The sequence below is a fragment of the Cygnus olor genome, chromosome 1 (genome assembly GCF_009769625.2).
Source record: "Cygnus olor isolate bCygOlo1 chromosome 1, bCygOlo1.pri.v2, whole genome shotgun sequence".
Taxonomy (NCBI): Eukaryota; Metazoa; Chordata; class Aves; order Anseriformes; family Anatidae; genus Cygnus; species Cygnus olor.
Genome location: NC_049169.1, coordinates 105,234,961 through 105,254,379, shown reverse-complemented (window position 1 = coordinate 105,254,379; position 19,419 = coordinate 105,234,961). Strand labels below are relative to the sequence as shown.

Below are 19,419 nucleotides of genomic sequence, written 5' to 3'. Positions count from 1 at the left end.
AGTTGCTAAGAGCCATACTGTTTCCCACACGTCATTTGTTAACAAGATTCATAGCTTTTTCACCATTGGATTTCACAGCTGCGGATACACAGTGGCAGTGGGGTGTTAAGACTCAATAGTCTTTGGATTTATATCAGATTCTGGAGGGGAAAATACACCCATATTTATAGATAGTATAATCCCTCCTCGTCATCTGCCTAGTTTCTCCTTTCTGTTTGTTTTGTTTGTTTTTTAAATCCTCTGCTCCAGGCTTACATCTCTTTCTGTCTGAATATTACTTTTGCAATTAAGCCAGACTGCTGCTTCTTTGCCACCCTTCAGGTGTATGAAAAAAGCAGCCAAGGGAAATGGAAACGCCGTCCCTCTCGCAAGTCCAGCGTCATGCAGTGGGAAAAACAATTGGAGGAAGATTTCAGGAAGCTCTGGGATGAAATATGCTCTGCTGCCCTCCCACAGAAGCAAATCTAAAGTCTACGCACTACTTTAAGAGCTGTGAAGGAATGTATTAACACAGAGTGACTTTTTTTTTGTTTGTTTCTTTTTGATAGAGTTGCAAAAATGCCCTGAGAAAATACAGTGAAAGTAAAAATAAACTGTAAATGATAAGCTGTAGGAAAATGTGTTTAGAGGGAGGAGATTCTGGAAGATTACGCATCTCTTTCGTACACAGCCCTACGTGACGTAACAGAAGCGTGCTGTGGGTGATTTCCTACCACTGGGGAACTTCTCAGGAAGACACGCGCCACCAGCCGCGGTTTCACGAGCAGAGCTACCATGGTTTTACTTTCCACCCCAGTACTTGGGGCTTCCCATTATGCCCAGCACGCACACTGGAGGCCCCAGCGCTGGTCGTGCCCCTTGCATGCTCCTGTCACAACTCCTAACCGTGTTGTTAGGGAACTTTCTCCTTCCCTCCCTCCCTCCCTCCCTACGCACAAGGAGTGTGAAGCAACAGCAATCCCCAAGGACCAAATTTTTTATTATTTTCCCTAGAATTAGGTTAAAACAACAACAACATCACTCACACTCACTCCCCACACACAATCGCGCGCGCGCGCGCACACACACACACACACACACACACACACACACGCAGGCCCTGGGCGAGCCCAAGCGGCGGTGGCGGGCAGGGGCGCTCTCTGCCGCTGTAGCTGCTCGGAGGCCGGGCGGCGGCCGCCTCGTCCCGCCTCTCTCTCCCCGTCCCGGCCGAGCCCTTGGAGTCGTCCGGAAGCGGCGGGCGGTGCCGTGGCGGCGGACAATAGTGGGGCGCCGGCAGCGGCAGCGGGTGGGTGGAGGTGGTGCTGGAGCGTGGAGGTGAGCAGGGACTGTGCCGAGCTGGGCTGGGCTGAGGGGGGACTCGGGGCGGGGGGCTGCGGGCTCGGGGCTCGCTCTGTGGGGGTTCCGGCCCCGTCGCGGCCGCGCCCCGCGGAAGAAACTTGTCCGGGACGCTGCCTACCGGAGAGGTTGTGGTGGAGCGCGTGGCGGCCGTTGGTCGCGCTGCGGCCGTTATTAACGGCTCGCGTGTCCCCCGCTCCCCTCTCCCCCCAGGGTCAGGATGAATGAGGAGCAGTTCGTCAGCATCGATCTGGACGATGACAACGTGTGCAGCGTCTGCAAGCTGGGCACCGAGAGGGAGACTCTGTCCTTTTGCCACGTCTGCTTCGAGCTCAACATCGAAGGTAACGGGTGGTGTGCCCGGGGCTCTCTGGGGCCGCAAACCCTGGGTAAAACTCGTGGTGGGGAGACCGCCGTGTTCAGAAGTTTTCCTGCTGAGCCAGCCGGTTCGTTAGGTTTCCAGCCGGTGGTTTTTCTAGGCTTCCTAACAGAGCACCTCTTCCCTCCCGTTGGGTGTGAAGGTGTGCTCGTGTTTCACCAGCCTCTGCAGCCTCGCGGTGTTTTACCTTCTGGTGCTGAGCCCTGGGGTCTGTTCCGATGGAAAGGAGCGCCTGTGCTGCCTTTATCAAAAGCTTTTGCTCAATGATCAGAGTGGGTTATATATGAAACTTACACTGCGAATTCCAAAGCAAAGTTGTTCTTGGAAGCAGATCAGTGTTTCCTTTTAAGTAGAAATAATCAAAGGTCTGTTTTGTGCTTTCATAAGATAGTAATGCATGCAGCATGATAAAGACTGGATTCATAGTCGAATCTCCTTAAAATTTGCCAACTGTAAAGTAGGAGTTTGGGCTCTTTTTAAAAGACTGATCTTGTAAGCATTGTCACTGGCCTCCAGAACAGTATAGATTGAGTAAAACTTGTATGCTTCTAGAGCATGAAGCCTCATTTTTCCAACAAATTTACCTATCTTGCTCCTTGTCTTCATGTCTGAAGTAAGTGTTGGGCATGAATGAACAGACTAGAACAGAGATTTCCTTTTTTAAGTCAGATAAGTTTTTTTTTTTTTCTTTTAATGCATAAACGTTGTCTCTTGATTTTTTGGACAACAAAGTAAGTTGTTCCTTCTTAAACAAGTGGTGTTTGCCAGTTCTGTATGTGTGTGACCACCTGGAGTAATCTAAACTTGCACGAGGCAATTGAATGTGAAAATCCTAAAGCTGTAATGTGAATAGTCTAATTTCTTGATGACAGATAACAGGATTTGATTTGTTTGATATATGTGAGAGTACACTGAAAGTCTGATCTAGTCTTTTTGAGGGGGAGTGTTGTGAGATATAAGCACTGTGCCCAGTGAGCGGTCTGGTTGCTTATTCTAAAACACAGAAGCATAAGACTGTCTGGAACACCGGGGACTGTAAGTGTTGTGTTCAATATACTGCTTCTATTGTGCATCTTACTTTTAGTGCATGTATAAGTAATAGAATTTTGTTCTCACCTCACAGGAACCTGAAAAATGTATTAGCAAATTGGAATTCCTTTCAAACAGACCCTGTACTTTTTTGATTAAAAAGTTGGGACTTTAATTTAAGAAAAAAAGTCTTCAAGGCATTTACTAATAGAGGTGATATATATTTTAATCTGAACAATGCTTTCATGCTTGAGTAGTAATCTTCTTGCTTTTGTATGGAAGAGAAATGCTTGTATATCTGCACTCTATCATATAAAACTCAGAGCAACTGTCTAACCTAAATCAAGATGTCAGTGTGCTTTAATTTCCTTCCTGTTTTCAAATGATAGGTTTGCAGCAAAGTTAGGATGCTTCTTTCTCTAGACTCTTTAATTAGAAAAAAAGTGTTGCCATAATTAGAATTAAGTAAACCAGTTACATTCAGAATCTATTTTTGTAGTGGAAGTGGTGAAATAAATAAAACAGAGTGCATTAAATAAATTGCTGGATGGTTGGTTGTGCTTTGTTTGAAAAGCTGTGGACTTTGTCAAAGTTTCTTGTAATGGATATTACTTTACAAAATGATCATGTTTTTTAGCTGGAACCACGTTATATTTATTTTCCAGAATTCTAAATAGACTTGATAATAGCAAAGATGTAGTCTGTGCAGCAGCATACTCTGCATAATCTTCCAGATTTTCACTTAATTTAAAAAAAGATAACTTGAACAGAATACTGATGAAAGCTCACCTGAAATTGAGGACATTACGTTCTTAATTTCTTATTTTGCATAGTTAAAGAAAAGTATTAATATCTTAGTCATTGCAGCATCAAAATACGTCAATTTCTGATATTGTCTTATGTGCTCTTTGAAAAGATGTACTGTTACTTTTATGGGGAGAGGAGGCTTAAGATCAGCAGAGGTTGTGTAAGTGACTTTGGAAAGAATCTTTAAAAGAATTTTTATCTGAACCACTGTATGAGCCAGTTCTTTACCGTATCCAGGGTCGCGTTCCTTCTACTTCTGGCACATCTGTTACATTCATCTCCTGTATTTTCCTATAACAAAGACAATGATTTATAAGTATCTAGAAGAGCAGTCTTTTGAGAGCACAGGGTAGGGAATGAAACAGATAATTCACAGTAACTCTGAGTGTTATACTGGATGTTTTCATACCAACTTGCTGCTGATATTGTAACAAACTACACATAACGACTTGTTGCACAGAATCAACTGACTGTAAGTTGTCAACTCTGTAAACGTGCTATCTATCCCACACATAAAAAAGTGTCATTCTTGCTAATTGCTTTTATTTGAAATCATATTTCAAAATCCAGGAAATTAAAACATACTTATTCTTTTTTTATTCACGTATGTTTTTAAGTGATTCAGGAAGTGAAACAGGCTATTTCACATTTATGCAATAGCTAGGACACTGCTTAAGGATTGCTCCTTTTTTGTATTGGTGTGCATCAAAGGATCTTGCAGGAGCTGAAGTATTCCTGCTGTTTGCAGCAGCCAGTGTTAACTTCTGTATATGAAATTCTGGAAGTAGTTTCCCCAATTTCCTTGTTCAAAAAGATTTAGTATTCTAGTGTTTTAATGAAACCAGTGAGAAAATTCTTTTTCCGTTCCTGCCAGCATCTGGTTCCTTAAACCTGTCTGTGGTAAATCCAGGCACATGAAACGAACCTAAGCCAAAACTTAGCTGCTTGAACCCCATCTGAAGCAGACTTTCTCAAAGGTATATAAACAAAATCTGTTGTACAATAAATTGCACAAAGTCTCCAAAACACAAAATATAGTACATAGCTGCACATTATAAATAACTACTGGTAAATCTTTGTGGTTTTGCACATACGTGAGCACATATGTGTGTAAAAGTTGTAAAAGTTTGTGTAGATGACACAAACTGATTCTTGATTGTCCTGGTTAAGTAAGATGAGTACTTAGAAACAAATCTGAGAACACCCCAGTGTGTAATGACTGAACAGGCTTCTTCCTGGATCAGTACTGTGATGTACAGCCTTTTACTTTCCTGATGTTTTGTGTTTTTTGTAACCTTTGTTATGTTTGGACAATAGCTTAGTAATGATGCATAATTGAAATAAACATTCAAGTTCTTTTTCTAGTCCTTTTATACAGACCCCTGTACAGAAAGCTTAGTCTGTGGTCTGCATTAGCCAAGTAATTGTTGAGTTACTGAACAAATAAAGCTAGTTATGTTGTCGTGAAAATTTTGGTTTTTGATCAGAAATATTGTCTCTATAATAATTTGTTTTTGAATACTAGGTTTATAATGTTTAAATAATAGCTTATCCTAAGACCTGGTGGTTCTTACTGTGTATAGTTAATTCACATAAGCTATTGGTTTGATTGCAGCTTAGTGTTGTCTGAGCTGTGATGTCTGTCGCTGAATTTATTCAGGAGTGGTGTGTATGGATTGTAGGGCCCGTTTCTCTAAAGTTAACTGAAAGATTGATATCAAAATAAGGAGAAAAGGGAAAACGGGCATACAGAATAAACAGAAAGCCAAGATGCAGGATTAAACTGTCTCCTATTATGTGTCATCAACTTTTCTTGAGGAACAGGGAGAGATTGCTGTAGAGGAGAATTTAGCAATGCTGTTGCTGTTCTTCAGTCTAAAGAAGGGGGTACAAAAGGACAATGTTTCTGTCTGTTGTGCTTGCCCTTTCAGCTCATTTAATTTGAGGATTCATGCTCAGGGAAATGATTAAAGCATGCGTAAATACCTCATTTATTCCCAAACTACCCAGAAGGATTATTATCAGGTGATTTAGCATGTTGGGATACTAACATGATTACTTAGACTTTAAGATACACAAAGCCAATGCTCTGGGAAATGAAGCTGGTTCTGTACAGCAGTTTTAAAGTTGTAGATAGAGTTTAGAATATACAGGAGGTGAGGGTATGCTGGAATTGGTTGTTGGCTTCTGTATGCCCTGTACAGGCAAAGTGAACGTTGGAGATTGCTGTGTACTGTTTTGTTTTTCTGAGTAGGTGCAACAGTAGTAATCAACCACTGGAACAGGAAATGTTTTAAATTCATGTGTAAGTAGATTGCATAAGCCAGGAAGTGATGTCTTGTATCTCAGTTTGAGACCAGTTTCTTCTCAAGAACCATTTCATTGTAGCATGTGAAAGTGATTAAGTGGACCATGATAGTAAATATATAATGCTAACAACAGATCTGAAGTTAGAACTGGAGACTGGATTATAGTGGTGAAATACACATATACACTTATTTCTTGTGTTTGTATGTACATATAAACAAAAACACCTGGTAATGGCGTCCCTACAATCTGCTTTGAGATGCCAATTGCAGGAGTTTCTGTTTCCACGGGATAATATCTGTTTGTGCTGTGCTTCTCCTACTAGAAGGATGTAGCCATCTAGTCCATATTTTGCAGAGCATGGAGAGGTGGCTGGAGTGCTGGGCAATCGTGCTGCCTGAGGGCTGCTCCGGGTTCTTTAGATACCTCTACATGGTAACACATTGTGCAACACAGATGTGTCCCTCATTGATGCACGCTCTGTGATCCTCTGAACAATGTTTGGGGAAATCCCAGCTTTGGAAGTTTAATACCTGAATGTATTTGTGCAGACATCGCGCTCGGCTCTGAAAGTTTCAAAGTTTGTAATAATCACAGTTTAGTTTTCATTATTTGCCATAAAGGTGTATTTATCTTATCCTGTTTTATGCTATCATGTCGTAAGGCAGAATTGTTTAAAAAGTGTCAGTTTGGGGTTTGTAAGAGAAATGAAACTAATGAATGGGAAAAATCTGTTTGTTTGAGCTGATTTTTATGTACTGTTTCGCTTATCTGTCACTGCTGACTATGATAACATCTTGGAGAATACTAACTGACAAGCAAACTGGCTTGCTTCCTTTTGTGTTTAGAGGTGAAAAACAGCTGAATTGTAAATGACAGGAGTTGAAACCAAAATCTGTATTGCAGGCCTTCTAACATGAAAGACGATGTGGGGAGTAGATAACCCAGTAGTTACACTGGTTAATGTTAAGTATAGTTACGTTTCCATGATCCTTTAAAGTGTGGAGAGACTTGCAGCATTTTAAGCAATTTCAGCGTAAGATCTAGTGCATTCTAGTCTCAAGACTGAGGCAAAGGTGCTATAAACAGATCTGTCTTAGCTTTTTTGTATGTTAAGGTCTATAAAATCTTGTGTAATGTCCTCATTCTTCGTTCTCAGTGTTCATCTTTGAAAAACGTGGTTTTGTTCTTAAAAGTTGCAAGCACTCAAAATTCACGTTTTTTTCCCCTCTTATGCTGTACAGAAGAATATCTTACTGAAATAAATTAGGTTATAAGATGCAGCTGAGAGGTTTGGAAACTGCTGTCTTACTTTCATTCTGTTCTAAAGTGTCTTTTTTTTTTATGCTAATAAAATAACAAAACTTGTTATTCTGGCAACAAAAGCTAAAAACTTTCATCGTTGTCCTTTAGGGTAGACAGATGAAAACTTGTTGTAAGGTAGCATTTGCGGTCCAGAGGCATGACTCATTTCTGCAACTTGAATGGACTTGTGGAACTAGCTGCAGCTTCCAGTAAACCTCTTAGCTATGAATTCAAGTTCAAACATAGTTGGAGATGCTTTCTTAATCCTTTGAGTGCCATGTAAGTATTGCTGAGTAAACAGAGCTGTGTGGCTAGTTCTAAAACTACGTTTATGAACTCTCTAGCTGAGGGAAGTTTGTACATGCAAGCAAGTAATTTGAGCAGGTAACGTTACTTACCCTGGCATCATCCTGAATACAGAAATACTGTCTCATGGCTTCCATTCTCTTCCAGGTCAGCTTAGTAGATTTCTCTTACGAAGTGAGGCATATCTGACATAGTAGTTTCTGTAGTAAAGTTTTCAGCAGAATGCATTGGCTCATCTCGTACAGCAGAAAAATCTCTTCCTAGATAGTAGCTTATAGGGAATGTGAATTTTGAAAATATGCTTAAAGGCTCAGTTGGATTTATGTTGTCCTATATAGGATGTTTGCTATGTGGCAAAGTACATGTAAGTTGATAGAAATGTAATGGGAGGTTTTGAGTACACACTTGATGAATGGGGAACACTGGCTTTATCAAACAAAAGCGAAGAGAGAATTTTAATTTATGAAAAAGATAATACCTAGTCGTTACTGTTTGTCTGCTTTTGGAATTTAATGAATGGCACTGGCATTTTTCCTTCCAGCTAATCTAACAAATCAGAAGATTTAAATGAAACTGCGTGCATACACTTGAAAATAGTATTCGGCTTTAAGTCCCATGAGGCAGATGTATTGGAGATAAGTCTGTAATGGCCCCATTTTTCAGTGTTGGCAGGATTGTACAACTGGAGAATAACACGTCTCCCCATCCACTGTCATTTAGATGTGAGGGTGACCTACTGTCACATTTCGCTATGGGCTGGTTTTATTTAATGTATTTTGAAGAGGTCTTGGGGCAAGAGCCCTCCTCTTACAGCAGTCTGAGTGATCTGACTAGTGGATGGACATGAACATTTATGTCCATCAAGCAACGTTTTGGGAAGCATTTCCTTCCGTGTCGCACGTCCTAGTCCTGCACACAAGATAAAATCAAAATTGAGCTTGTCTGGTCTTAATGTTTTCAATGGAGATAAGTAGTTGTTCAGGGGCTGTTTCAGAGGCCGGTAAAAACATTGGTGTTTCAAGAGCAGTACTGTGTAGTCACAGAAGACAGCTGGGGAGAGCAGTAACTGGAATGTTTCAGGAAGTCAAAGCCAGTGCATCCTGTGAAAATCCGCAGAACTGGCTGATAGACATTAGTCACACATCCACACTGATATTACTTGTTGTGAAGTACAGAAGTCTTACTTTTATTTGTCTCTGTGTTCATAGTGTTAAAGTAGTCTGTTCTCTAAAACTGAATTATCTTTGTGTCATTTAATCCATGTCTGTTTACCAGGTGGTAGATTTTTCTGAAGTGGTGATGGAGAAAAATACAGAGTATTACTTCTTAGTAAAAAGAAATAAGCATCTTTTCTGCCTCATAAAGCTGATGGTATTGCCCAGAAGAGAAGGACTTATGCCAAAGGAAAGTACTCTTAGTTGGTGCAATTCTGGTAGGTCATTGCTAGTCTGTGCTGGCACAGCAGCTACTGTGAATCCTCAGATCCTAGGATAAGATTCTAAAATGTTAGTGGCAGATGTTATGCACATCCTCCGTGTGGGAAGGGACTGTCACCTTAGTACAACAGAGAGAATGTTTTTTGTGTATGTTTGTTAACGTAGAAATTCACACCAGGTTTGTGAAAGCTGAAGCAATTCTGCTAGCCTAAAGACAACGTCCAAACCGCTTTTATGTTTTCTGTTCCTTAGTTTATTGAAGAGTATCTAGATAGAACCACAGTAGGGTAAGAGAAGGGGGTGGTTGTAAATTCTGAAGTGGGGTGGGTTTTTTATTCTTGTAGATTGGAAGCTTTTGTAATAACTGGCCCTATGTTCAGAAATAGTGCTGTTATGGCTAGTATCCTGTGGCTTATAAATAGCAAAACTTAAACTTTTGAAGGAATGTTTTTTTTTCTTCTGTAATAGGTGTGCCTGAAATTAGCAACTGTTATTACTGCATTCTGAAAACTTCATTTCTTTGAGCAGCATGCCTCTGGAGCGGGAAAGTTAACGATGCTCAAAACTCTTCTGGAAGATAAACTTAGCAGTAGGAAAGACTGTTAAATTGCTTTAAGTTCATGTCAGAGACATAAAAATCAGATGGGGCTTCATAAGGCCATGCTGCAGTTTCTCTTGTTCTGTATGACTGATAATTGTGTGTTTTCTATTTTGAGTAGTCTTACACCCTCTGGGAAAGAAGAGGTCATGCCTGGAAAATGGTCCAATTAAAGAATGATGAGACTTTCAGTGGTGTGGGTTTTTTTTTCTTCCTGTTATTGTTTTATTCATACAATAGTCTTCTATCTTGCTGAAAGCCAGATTCACAGCAATAGGGAATTGTTTAACATCTGCAGTGAAGATGAAATGTGCGAGCCTTGGAACCTGATCTGTGTCCCTTAGCCAGCTGCATTTCTACTCTAGGATTTCCTATATGCTTTCTAGCAGAATTTGCTGGGGTTTGTCAGCACCTAATCCGGGCTGGGATTCTCTGCTTTTGTCTTCTGAAGGGTCAACCTCTGAATAAATGTGTTTGGAGTGTTGTATTAAAAAATTATCAGGATAGGGCTTCTTAGAGCAATACATGAAAATTCTGTGTAGTGTAACATACTTAGTTCAAATGTGTGTTTCATATCTGAATTTATTTTCCAGAACACTTACAAAGAAGCTTTTGATACTTCTATATCATTAGCAGCCCCGTAAACTATTTTAAGACTATAGAGCTCACGTGTATTTGGCTTCAAATATTTCATATGGGAGCCCGAGGTTTTTACCTGTGCTTGACTATGAGTGCATATGTAGTTTTGTGTACTCAATATCCAATTTTTAAAAATATTTAATATTCTTCTAGAATGTTTTTTCATTGTACTTCTGTTTCTTACTTGTCCTTCTTCTGCTTTGTAAACAGAAGTTACCATAGTCTGTCGATCAGTTGGTAGTACTTACTAGTTTATTTTCATACATTTACCATTTAATGTGTAAATCTTAATGCCCCAAAATCAAAGAGAGCATTTTAAAAGAACAACATTTATAAATTTGTTTGCTCTAATGCTAATTAGAACTTGTTTCTGGACAAGTAATGTGTTACTTTAATGGAAATAAAAAGGCAGAAATCCTCAGATGTGTTTTTTTTAACTTAAGTGAAGCTGTAGTATTCTGTCATTTGTTGTGCAAGTGTTTCTTTTGTGATTGCCTCAGAGGTGATAGTGTGTATACACAAGGAAGCATAGCCTCACAGCCATGGGCTGTCAGCCATGCCAGACAGAGGAGCTAAGTGCAAGAGGCCATGCCTCGGGAACTAGTGCTGGGAGTATTTCACTGAACTAGCAAGACTCTATTCTTGTATTTTTAATAAAAACAGTGTTGTAGTTCTTCCCCCAGTTTTGGGGGGATGGGGTGGGCTGGGAGAAGGGTAGGAGTAAAGCAGGTAGTAGAACCTGTTAAGAGCCAGGAACTAGAATGAGTCCGTGCAAAACTGTGTTTGCCCCAGACATCCTTAACTGTGCTTTCTGTGGTTCCCTTCTGTTTCCTTCACCAAATCTTCAAGTATTTGCTTTAGACTGGATTTCTCTGTCCTGTCACTAGAAGACATTGACTTCATTCATTCATTAATCTTAGGATGAAATTGTTAGGTGGGTTCCTGAGAGCTACTGTATGGAAAATTGTACAAGACTTTTTTTTCCTTCCAGTCTGTTGAAGTTCTCTGTAAGTTTAAAACAAACCAAAAAAAACTACAAAGAATCACTTGGGTAAAGCAAAGAGCATTGAACAAATTACTCTGTTTTTGTAGGGTTTGAAATGTGACTGTCTTACAACTTCAATTGACAGTGTTTTCTGTTTCTTCATGGCTTAATGATTTAGTTTATATAATACTACCCAAGTTAAACATCCTTGCTATAATCATACTGATAAGCTCTGAAGATAAATGACTTGCCTTTCCTTGTTTTTACTAGAAATGTTTTTGTTTGTTTTTGTTATTATTTTAAAGTCTCTAGAGGGGGAGAGAGAGAGGAAAATAGCCATTGCAAGCAGACAGATCATTTAGAGTTTAAGAAGTTAGTGTATTAGTGGGATTAGTGGATGTTTGCTGAAAGAGGTTGAAAGATTTTTGAGGTGCTGGGTGAGAATCTTGACTTTATAGCTATGGAGGTGACACCTGTAATTTGTACTTTGTTTCCTTCTTGAAAACTGCCTCTGGCTAGGATTTGTTTTTTTGTTTGCTTCAATACTTAGTTCCTGGACAGAAGGAATATCTGTTTTCATTACTTTACCTTTATCCTCTGCTGCTGAGTACAAAATAAATTCCACTCTTATCATTTTTCATTGTCCACTCTTGTCATTTTTGACCTATAAATTGTATGTACACTTCTATGAACATGGCCAGAACAGTAACAGTTCTGAGTTTCACTGATGTCTACAGAGTAGAAAATAAAGAAAAATTATAATGGCTCATCTCCATGTTTTACCTCCCAAATATGGAACATCAGTTACCAGTACGTGAGAGATTCAAAATAAAGTGCTTGGATTTGTTTTCAGGACTTTAATATTAAGAATCTTACTTTGTTGACTTCAGTAAGCATTGGACACTTTCAACTAGTGGTTCTCAGAAATGCTTTTTGTTGTTTGTAATCAGGGACGTAATTGTGTTACGTATTTTTTTTTGTTCATATTGGGAACCTCCCAGGTAGTGTACTGAGTGAGATAAGCCAGACTACTCAGTATTCTTAACGCGGGTACTGAATCTACTGCATAGGTAAATCTGAACAAAAATAAGTATTCACTGAAGGTGAAAAAAGTTATTTTGTAGTGGAGTACTATTCACTTCATGAAATAGTAATTTCTCATGCCATCTGTCTTAACAACCGTTGATCTTCACAGATTGTGTTCCTTTTTAACATGTCAATCACTATCAATTACTTTTGAGGTTTGAGTAAATTACCTGCTGTAGCTATTTGAATAGTCTTTGAAGGAGGACAAGCAAAGAGAAGAACAAGCATCCTTGTTACATGGAATTAATTTCAAGGCAGTTTAATGTTGGCAAATGTCAACAGTGCTAGAACTCAATTCTCAAGCTAGGCTACAGGCTTGTACTAATGCAAAATAATAAACTGTGACCAAAGTCTGAATTATGTTTCAGCACTCGAAACAAACCTGGGTGCTTCAATATCTGTGAACCAGATGGCTCAAAACATTATACATAGAAGATAATTGCGTGAATGGCTGCTATCAGATTGCTCTTCAGTATTGTTCAGTGGAAATGTCTGATACATAGTTAGAATTACTTAGGACAAATTATAAACGTCTGTATAGCTTTCATCCAATATGTATGCGGCTGGCAGCTTGCTTCATCTGTGTTATCACATAGGAGGCGCATGGAGGTAACCTGCGAGTCCCGAGTCCTGCACTAGAGATTACTAGTGTGAAGGATTTGAGATTGGGTGGGATTTCAGATCATTTAGGTTATCATCATGTACCAGGTTTACTTCAATGATGGGACTGTTAATATGAAAGCATCACTTAATATTTTATTTTATTGGTTGCTTGTGAATAAAGGTTTTGAAAAAATAGTTTAAATAAACAGTAAGTGAACTCTGTTTTATTGTCTTTACAGGAGTACCAAAGTCAGATCTTCTACATACAAGATCTTTAAGGGGCCACAGAGACTGCTTTGAAAAATTCCACTTAATAGCAAATCAGGACTGTCCGCGGTCAAAGCTCGCTAAAAGTACATATGCAGAAGTAAAAAATATCTTGAGCAAAAAAATTAACTGGATCATACAGTATGCACAAAACAAGGATTTAGACTCTGACACTGAAAGCTCAAAAACATCCCAACACCCATTTTTTAACTTCAGACATCAGACTGATAGAAAATTACTCCCACAGTTTGACTCCCCAGTACCTAGATACTCTGCAAAATGGATAGATGGAAATCCCGGAAACATCTCAAGCTGCTCACAAAATCTTTTAGAACAAAGAGAATCCTCTGATTTCAGACTTGGTATGTTACAAGAAACAGGTGCTACATTCTGCTGCAACAATGTTTTGTGGTCTAATCACAGCCAAGCCCAAAAACCTGAAAAAGCTGAAAGTGATTCATGCACTGGTGTTCCTCATCACAGGCATCCTCATTACAGCAGGGAAGAATGTAAGTATATATCTATTTACATGCAGCCTCGCAAGCCGGGGGGCACCTTCTGAAATATCTCTTGACCACTGTATGTTACCACAGGGCATTAATTCACAGCCAGAAATGCATCTTTTAACAGTTCAGAATTACTGTGAAATCTGTGGGAAAATGTGGTTAAGTAGTTAAGTAGATAGTTTTCGTGGGTGGAGAGGTGGGTTTTTGTTCACTTTCTGTTTTTTTAACTTTCCTGATAGTTATACACCAAAGCAATACACGGTCTGTCTAATTTATGTTTTAAAGAAAGGATACAGTTGATTGCAGTCAGCCTTTAATACGTCAGTTGTGACAGTCACGCTCCTGCTTATGCAGACTATTAAACTCCTGAAAGCAACCATCCTGTTGAACATCAGTAGTGTCTGGAGCTACCTTTTGGATAGAGCTGCCCTAAACAATAGAGGAAACTAGAGGTAAAGTAGCAGAGCAAACCTGTGAAGCAACATATAGAATTAAACGTTCTTAAAAGCAGTAGATTCTCTATGTGCACTTCTAGATTTTTTTCTTCTGCCTGTTGAGCATAAGAAAAAAAATAAGTTTTCCTGTTATTTCAGAAGAAGGTCACTGGAAGAGTCTTCAGACATACATTTAGGTTATTGTAGTCTTTAGAACCAAGTTACATAAGATGTGTCAAGTGCAAGTTCCTACAGATCCGTTCAGTTACCTTGATGTTTCTGAACAGTTCTTAGTCCTAAACTAGCATACATTAACTCTTACTTTTGTAAATGAGGAAAGTAATTGGAGAGTGTTTCTGAATTTCGAAAGACCCAAGGAAGAAGATGAAAAAGCTAGTAAAATGTTCAGTGGAAAACTTAGATAATGGAAAAAAAGGTAACAACAGAATTTGGAATGAGAGAGTGAGAGAAAGGGGTGCTGTAAAATTTGGAATTGGTTTCTTTAGACTCCCACTTTTAATAAACTAACAGAACTTGTCCTTGTAAAGTTTGGTTTTTTCTCATTCCTTACAAGACAATTTTAACTGCAGTATGATGTTTTTTATTGCATTTGTAGTAAATTAGCAGTCGCAGTGCCATAAATCAAACCAGATATGCTGTGCTGTTTGACCACCTGTCCTCTGGAGTCATAAATTGGAATTAAATAAATCAGAACAGCATTTAACAGAGGAATTATGAAAGCTTGACCTGGTTTATGGGGTTATCTAACTGAAGTTAGTCACTTTGAATTTATCTCTCTGATCTTAGGACAGAGGAATATAAAACTCTTTTTGAGCGCAATAACATTTTTTTTCCTATCTGCTATGACTGCATCATATACTTTTAAGGCATTTTTGCTTTGTGTTTTAAGTAATTAATTTTAACATTATTTATCTTTTCTGCCTTGTAAGATATTCATTTGGAAACTTTGTGCTTATATAAAGTTTATTTTAGAGAAAAATCTAGTAGGACTTTCTATGCCAAAATTAGGTCCATTCTTATTGCAGCACCAGCACTGTAACAGCGTAACATTCTATTTAAAAAAAAATATTGTTAATGTAACTGTAAATAGCTTGGTCAGTATTTCTTAAATTTCCTCAGCTGTGCATAGAAAAACTTACTTAAATTTAGTATTCTGTTCCTGTATCAGAGTTATGTGACATAACAAAGACCTGTCCTGGTATAGGCAAAGAGGGGGGAAATGTGTGAACCTGCCTACCTGCTGCAGCTAACGAAATGTTGATGAAAATAATGAAATAGAAAGTGACTTCTTACCCCTGGGTATAGAAAGAAGGGAAGACTTATTGATTTTTTTGTTCCTTTTTAATTATTAATTACCGTATTAAATCTGATCAGACCTTTCATGGACCTTAAAACGCATCAACTTAAAGTATGGTGATTTGTGAGAAAATCTGTTCTATTGAGCTGAAGGTTAGGAGGAGCTCTGCTGTAATCGGCTGTTGGAGGAGACAGGTGGATCTGTTCTTCTGTTAAGTGGCCTTATGTCTTGAGCAGCTACAAGCAGGCTATCTTAGCTGTTGCCAAATTCTTTAGTTTGGCAAGAACAAGAGAAAGTTAATAACCACAATTGCAAGATGTGAGAAAGATTGGAAGAGAAGGCTTAGCATAACAGAATAGTCTTTTGGGTAAGTAAAAGTCAGCCTCATCAGAACTTATGTGTCGATCTGCTCGAGGGCAGGAAGGCTCTGCAGGAGGATCTGGATAGGCTGGAGCGATGGGCTGAGATCAACTGTATGAAGTTCAACAAGGCCAAGTGCCGGGTCCTGCACCTGGGGCGCAACAACCCCAAGCAGAGTTACAGGCTGGGAGATGAGTGGTTGGAAAGCTGCCTGGCCGAGAAGGACCTGGGAGTATTGGTTGATAGTCGGCTGAATATGAGCCAGCAGTGTGCTCAGGTGGCCAAGAAGGCCAACAGCATCCTGGCCTGTATAAGAAGCAGTGTGGCCAGCAGGTCTAGGGAAGTGATTGTGCCCCTGTACTCGGCTCTGGTGAGGCCGCACCTCGAGTACTGTGTTCAGTTTTGGGCCCCTCGCTACAGGAAGGACATGGACGTGCTCGAGCGAGTCCAGAGAAGGGCGACCAAGCTGGTGAGGGGTCTGGAGAACAAGTCTTACGAGGAGCGGCTGAGGGAGCTGGGATTGTTCAGCCTGGAGAAGAGGAGGCTCAGGGGAGACCTTATTGCTCTCTACAGTTACCTTAAAGGAGGCTGTAGTGAGGTGGGGATTGGTCTGTTCTCCCACGTGCCTGGTGACAGGACGAGGGGGAATGGGCGAAAGTTGCGACAGGGGAGTTTTAGGTTGGATGTTAGGAAGTACTTCTTTACCGAAAGGGTTATTAAGCATTGGAACGGGCTGCCCAGGGAGGTGGTGGAGTCACCATCCCTGGAGGTCTTTAAAAGACGTTTAGATGTAGAGCTTAGCGATATGGTTTAGTGGAGTGCTTAGTGTTAGGTCAGAGGTTGGACTCGATGATCTTGAGGTCTCTTCCAACCTAGAAATCTGTGTCTGTGTCTGTGTCTATGTTTTAAAATTAACAATACAGAAACTTCTGGCGTTCAAAAATCCCTGAACAAAAGCTGTGTGATTGCGGTATGGTCCCCGCCCTGAGGTGTGCAGTGAGCTTTGCTAAGCTGCAGCACTCAGGGGCAGGATTTACAAGGTCTTAAAGTTTGTTTCAGCATCCCGTAATCTCCTGTGTTGGCCAGGCTTGTCAGTTTTTACCATCCTGCCCTGGGGCATTTCAGCAGTAGATGTGGCACCAAGCTCTGCCCACCACACCTGGGTTGAGGGACTTCTAGGAAGGAGGCCTCTGCTTCTTTGCTTGCTACTGTTGATTGAGATCTATGTAGAATACTTTCAAAATTCCCTCCTTTGAGGTTTAAAGTGCATTTTCTCTGAGGATGAGCAGCGTGCATGTCTTAGAATAGTCTTATATATATAGGAGGAGTTTTGAATGATGCAGAGGGTCTTTTAGTTCTCACTAGGAATGTAGCAGAAGAAAGTGAGAAGTAAACTTTATATTTTTTTCATTGTTTATCACCGAGTTACAGTATGGAAACTGTATACAGTATTTCTATATGCATAAGGCACAAAACTTTATAGGTAACAGATGTAGCTGCATGCTGAAAAGTCTGTTCAGAAGCAATTTTCTAAGGGCTTGCAAATGAAGCAGGACTCGCTTCAGTATTGTCCACTTGCCTGCAATTAAACAGATGTACTTGCAGGGATAACACTGTGGAAAACATGTTTTGCTGTCAGAACTTAAGTCCAAGAAGTGTTAAAAGGGGACAAGCAATTCTGATTCTAGACACTTGTATTTTGAGTGCCTGAGCTTGCATCTTCTTGATGCCAAGGAAGGGGCTTTCCTATGGAATAGATACTTGTCTATGTCAGCATAAGAAAATTTTCAAACTTTCCAAAATTGCTAATAAACAATGTGGCCTCTAATTTACTGTCACACACCTGTTGATCATTTGAAAGCAAATAAAAACAATTTGATAAAATGGCAATCTGTTTAGAGGTACTTATGTTACTTTGGAAGTGATAATGGATTTTATTCTTACAGTGAATATGATGACTCCTGGAGAGTTAAAGCAACTTAATGAAAAACTTCTCAAGCAAATCCAGGGTGAGAATTTTTTGGTACTCTTTGTTTTGCCTTTGTGCTGCTTTGTGGTAAATAAAATCTTGTTTAAAAAGAATCTGTAATGGCTTTGCTATCAGTTAAGTTTGGAATTGAGATCTCATTACATCTAATTCCTACATAAAGCAAGAAGTTTCTGTGTGCTTTTATTGTGTAACCTTACTGGGTGAAACAGATTTGCACTTAATGTGTATTTTTGTTATATATGTATTTTTTGCCATGGATTCAACTTCGTTTCAAGTTACAAATTGTTCCACCTTGACTTGGGTCACCTAAAACAAAACTGGAGATCCTGTTCAGTTTACAATGCATATACCAAGCTGTGCTGGAACTAAACAATGTTCTTGTGAGTGAGCCACTTAAATATCTGTGCCTTTTTAATAGTAATGTTCACCATTACTTGTTATCCCTGTAAAAGTAGAGTGATGAAGTGCATTAACCTAATAATGTTCTTGCAGATGTGTTTGAGGAGCTGACGCAGCAAGTCCAAGAAAAGGACTCTTTGGCCTCAGAACTGAATGTCCGTCACATTGCTATTGAGCAGCTGCTGAAGAACTACTCCAAATTGCCATGTCTACAAATGGGCCGTGCAGGAATGAAAACAAATGTCCCCATATAATGGGGATACAACTCGTATCCCCTGTATAGCTAACTTTCCCTGATGGCTTTGGTAACTGCTACACAAATATTTAGAAGCTTTTGAGGAAACTTGGGCAGCTTGCTCTTTGCATTCCTAATCCATAAGGAGTCTTATTCCACTTTGGTTTTAACAGAATAGGCAAATATCATAGGTATTAAAATCACTGTAATAAGGCCTATTCCCACTCTGGATTTTTTCTTTTTGCCCATAAAGACGCATGACGCTTGAACTGACTTTTGTTTTGTTGATAATAAAATTGTTTCTAACAAGGAATGACCTGAAGCCTGTAAATCTGCCTACTTTATACAGAGGAAAAAAATGAGTTTTGATCAGATCTGATCATGTTACATCCAAGAGAGCTTTAAGGGAAGAACAGTATTAATGAAACACATTTTCTTATTTATTACAAGCAATATTTTATTATTGAAATTTTATACTAAATATTACTATTTTAGGTACTTTTCCAGATCTCTTTATAAAATGTTTGAATTACTCTGTGTAATGTTTATACCTTGTGTATGATTGTTTATCCTTTTTCAGGTCAGTATCTTTCATGATACAATTTAAAAAAAAAAAAATCTTGTTTCCCAAAGAGATGAATTTCACATGTTAATTCACATGAATTTCACATGTGCATCACTTATTTTTTATCAAATTTATAAATGAAGTGAAGAACTTAGTTCATGAGATGTTTAAAAAAAAAAAAGAGAAAAAGCACAGCACTTCCATTAAAGAAAAAATCCATACTTCGGATTTAATACATAAAAGTTGTTTTTGTATGTGTGAAATTTTCAATGCTGAAAAAATGATTTCAAAGAAACTAAATAAATTTGTAATACTACAAAACCGTGTTGTGTTTTCTATAACGTTGGATCCAAGTGTGATAGGACTTTCATTTTTACATTCTAAAAAAGCAGAGACTATTCTGTTTTATAACTTGTATCAGTTAATATCAGTTAATCATACTGAAAAATTCAAGTTAATCTTTGCTGAAAAGACTGGAGAGTTATATTTGTATAAATGAAAGTTAGAGAGTTAACCTGAAAAAGTCAGGG

General features: G+C 39.1%; 1 protein-coding gene across 2 annotated transcripts; it reads left to right on the top strand.

Annotated features, from left to right (window-relative positions):
• The first annotated feature begins 722 nt into the window (after nucleotides 1-722).
• Nucleotides 723-19,210, top strand: C1H21orf91 (chromosome 1 C21orf91 homolog). Of its 2 annotated transcripts, none has more exons than XM_040576142.1 (5): nucleotides 723-1,285; nucleotides 1,549-1,679; nucleotides 13,055-13,591; nucleotides 17,647-17,709; nucleotides 18,183-19,210. In XM_040576142.1, exons 2-5 carry the CDS (start codon nucleotides 1,556-1,558, stop codon nucleotides 18,341-18,343), a joined length of 885 nt encoding a protein of 294 aa, XP_040432076.1. In that variant the 5' UTR covers nucleotides 723-1,285; nucleotides 1,549-1,555; the 3' UTR covers nucleotides 18,344-19,210. The 2 variants fall into 2 exon arrangements, with proteins under 2 accessions (XP_040432076.1, XP_040432069.1); XM_040576135.1 differs by having other exon boundaries at nucleotides 1,181-1,314.
• The last annotated feature ends 209 nt before the right edge of the window (nucleotides 19,211-19,419 follow it).

Coding starts and splice junctions, on each gene's coding strand:
- C1H21orf91 (XM_040576142.1), top strand. CDS start 1,556: ATGAATGAGGAGCAGTTCGTCAGCATCGATCTGGACGATGACAACGTG. Junction 1,680..13,054: donor CTTCGAGCTCAACATCGAAG/GTAACGGGTGGT, acceptor TTGTCTTTACAG/GAGTACCAAAGTCAGATCTT. Junction 13,592..17,646: donor TCATTACAGCAGGGAAGAAT/GTAAGTATATAT, acceptor TTATTCTTACAG/TGAATATGATGACTCCTGGA.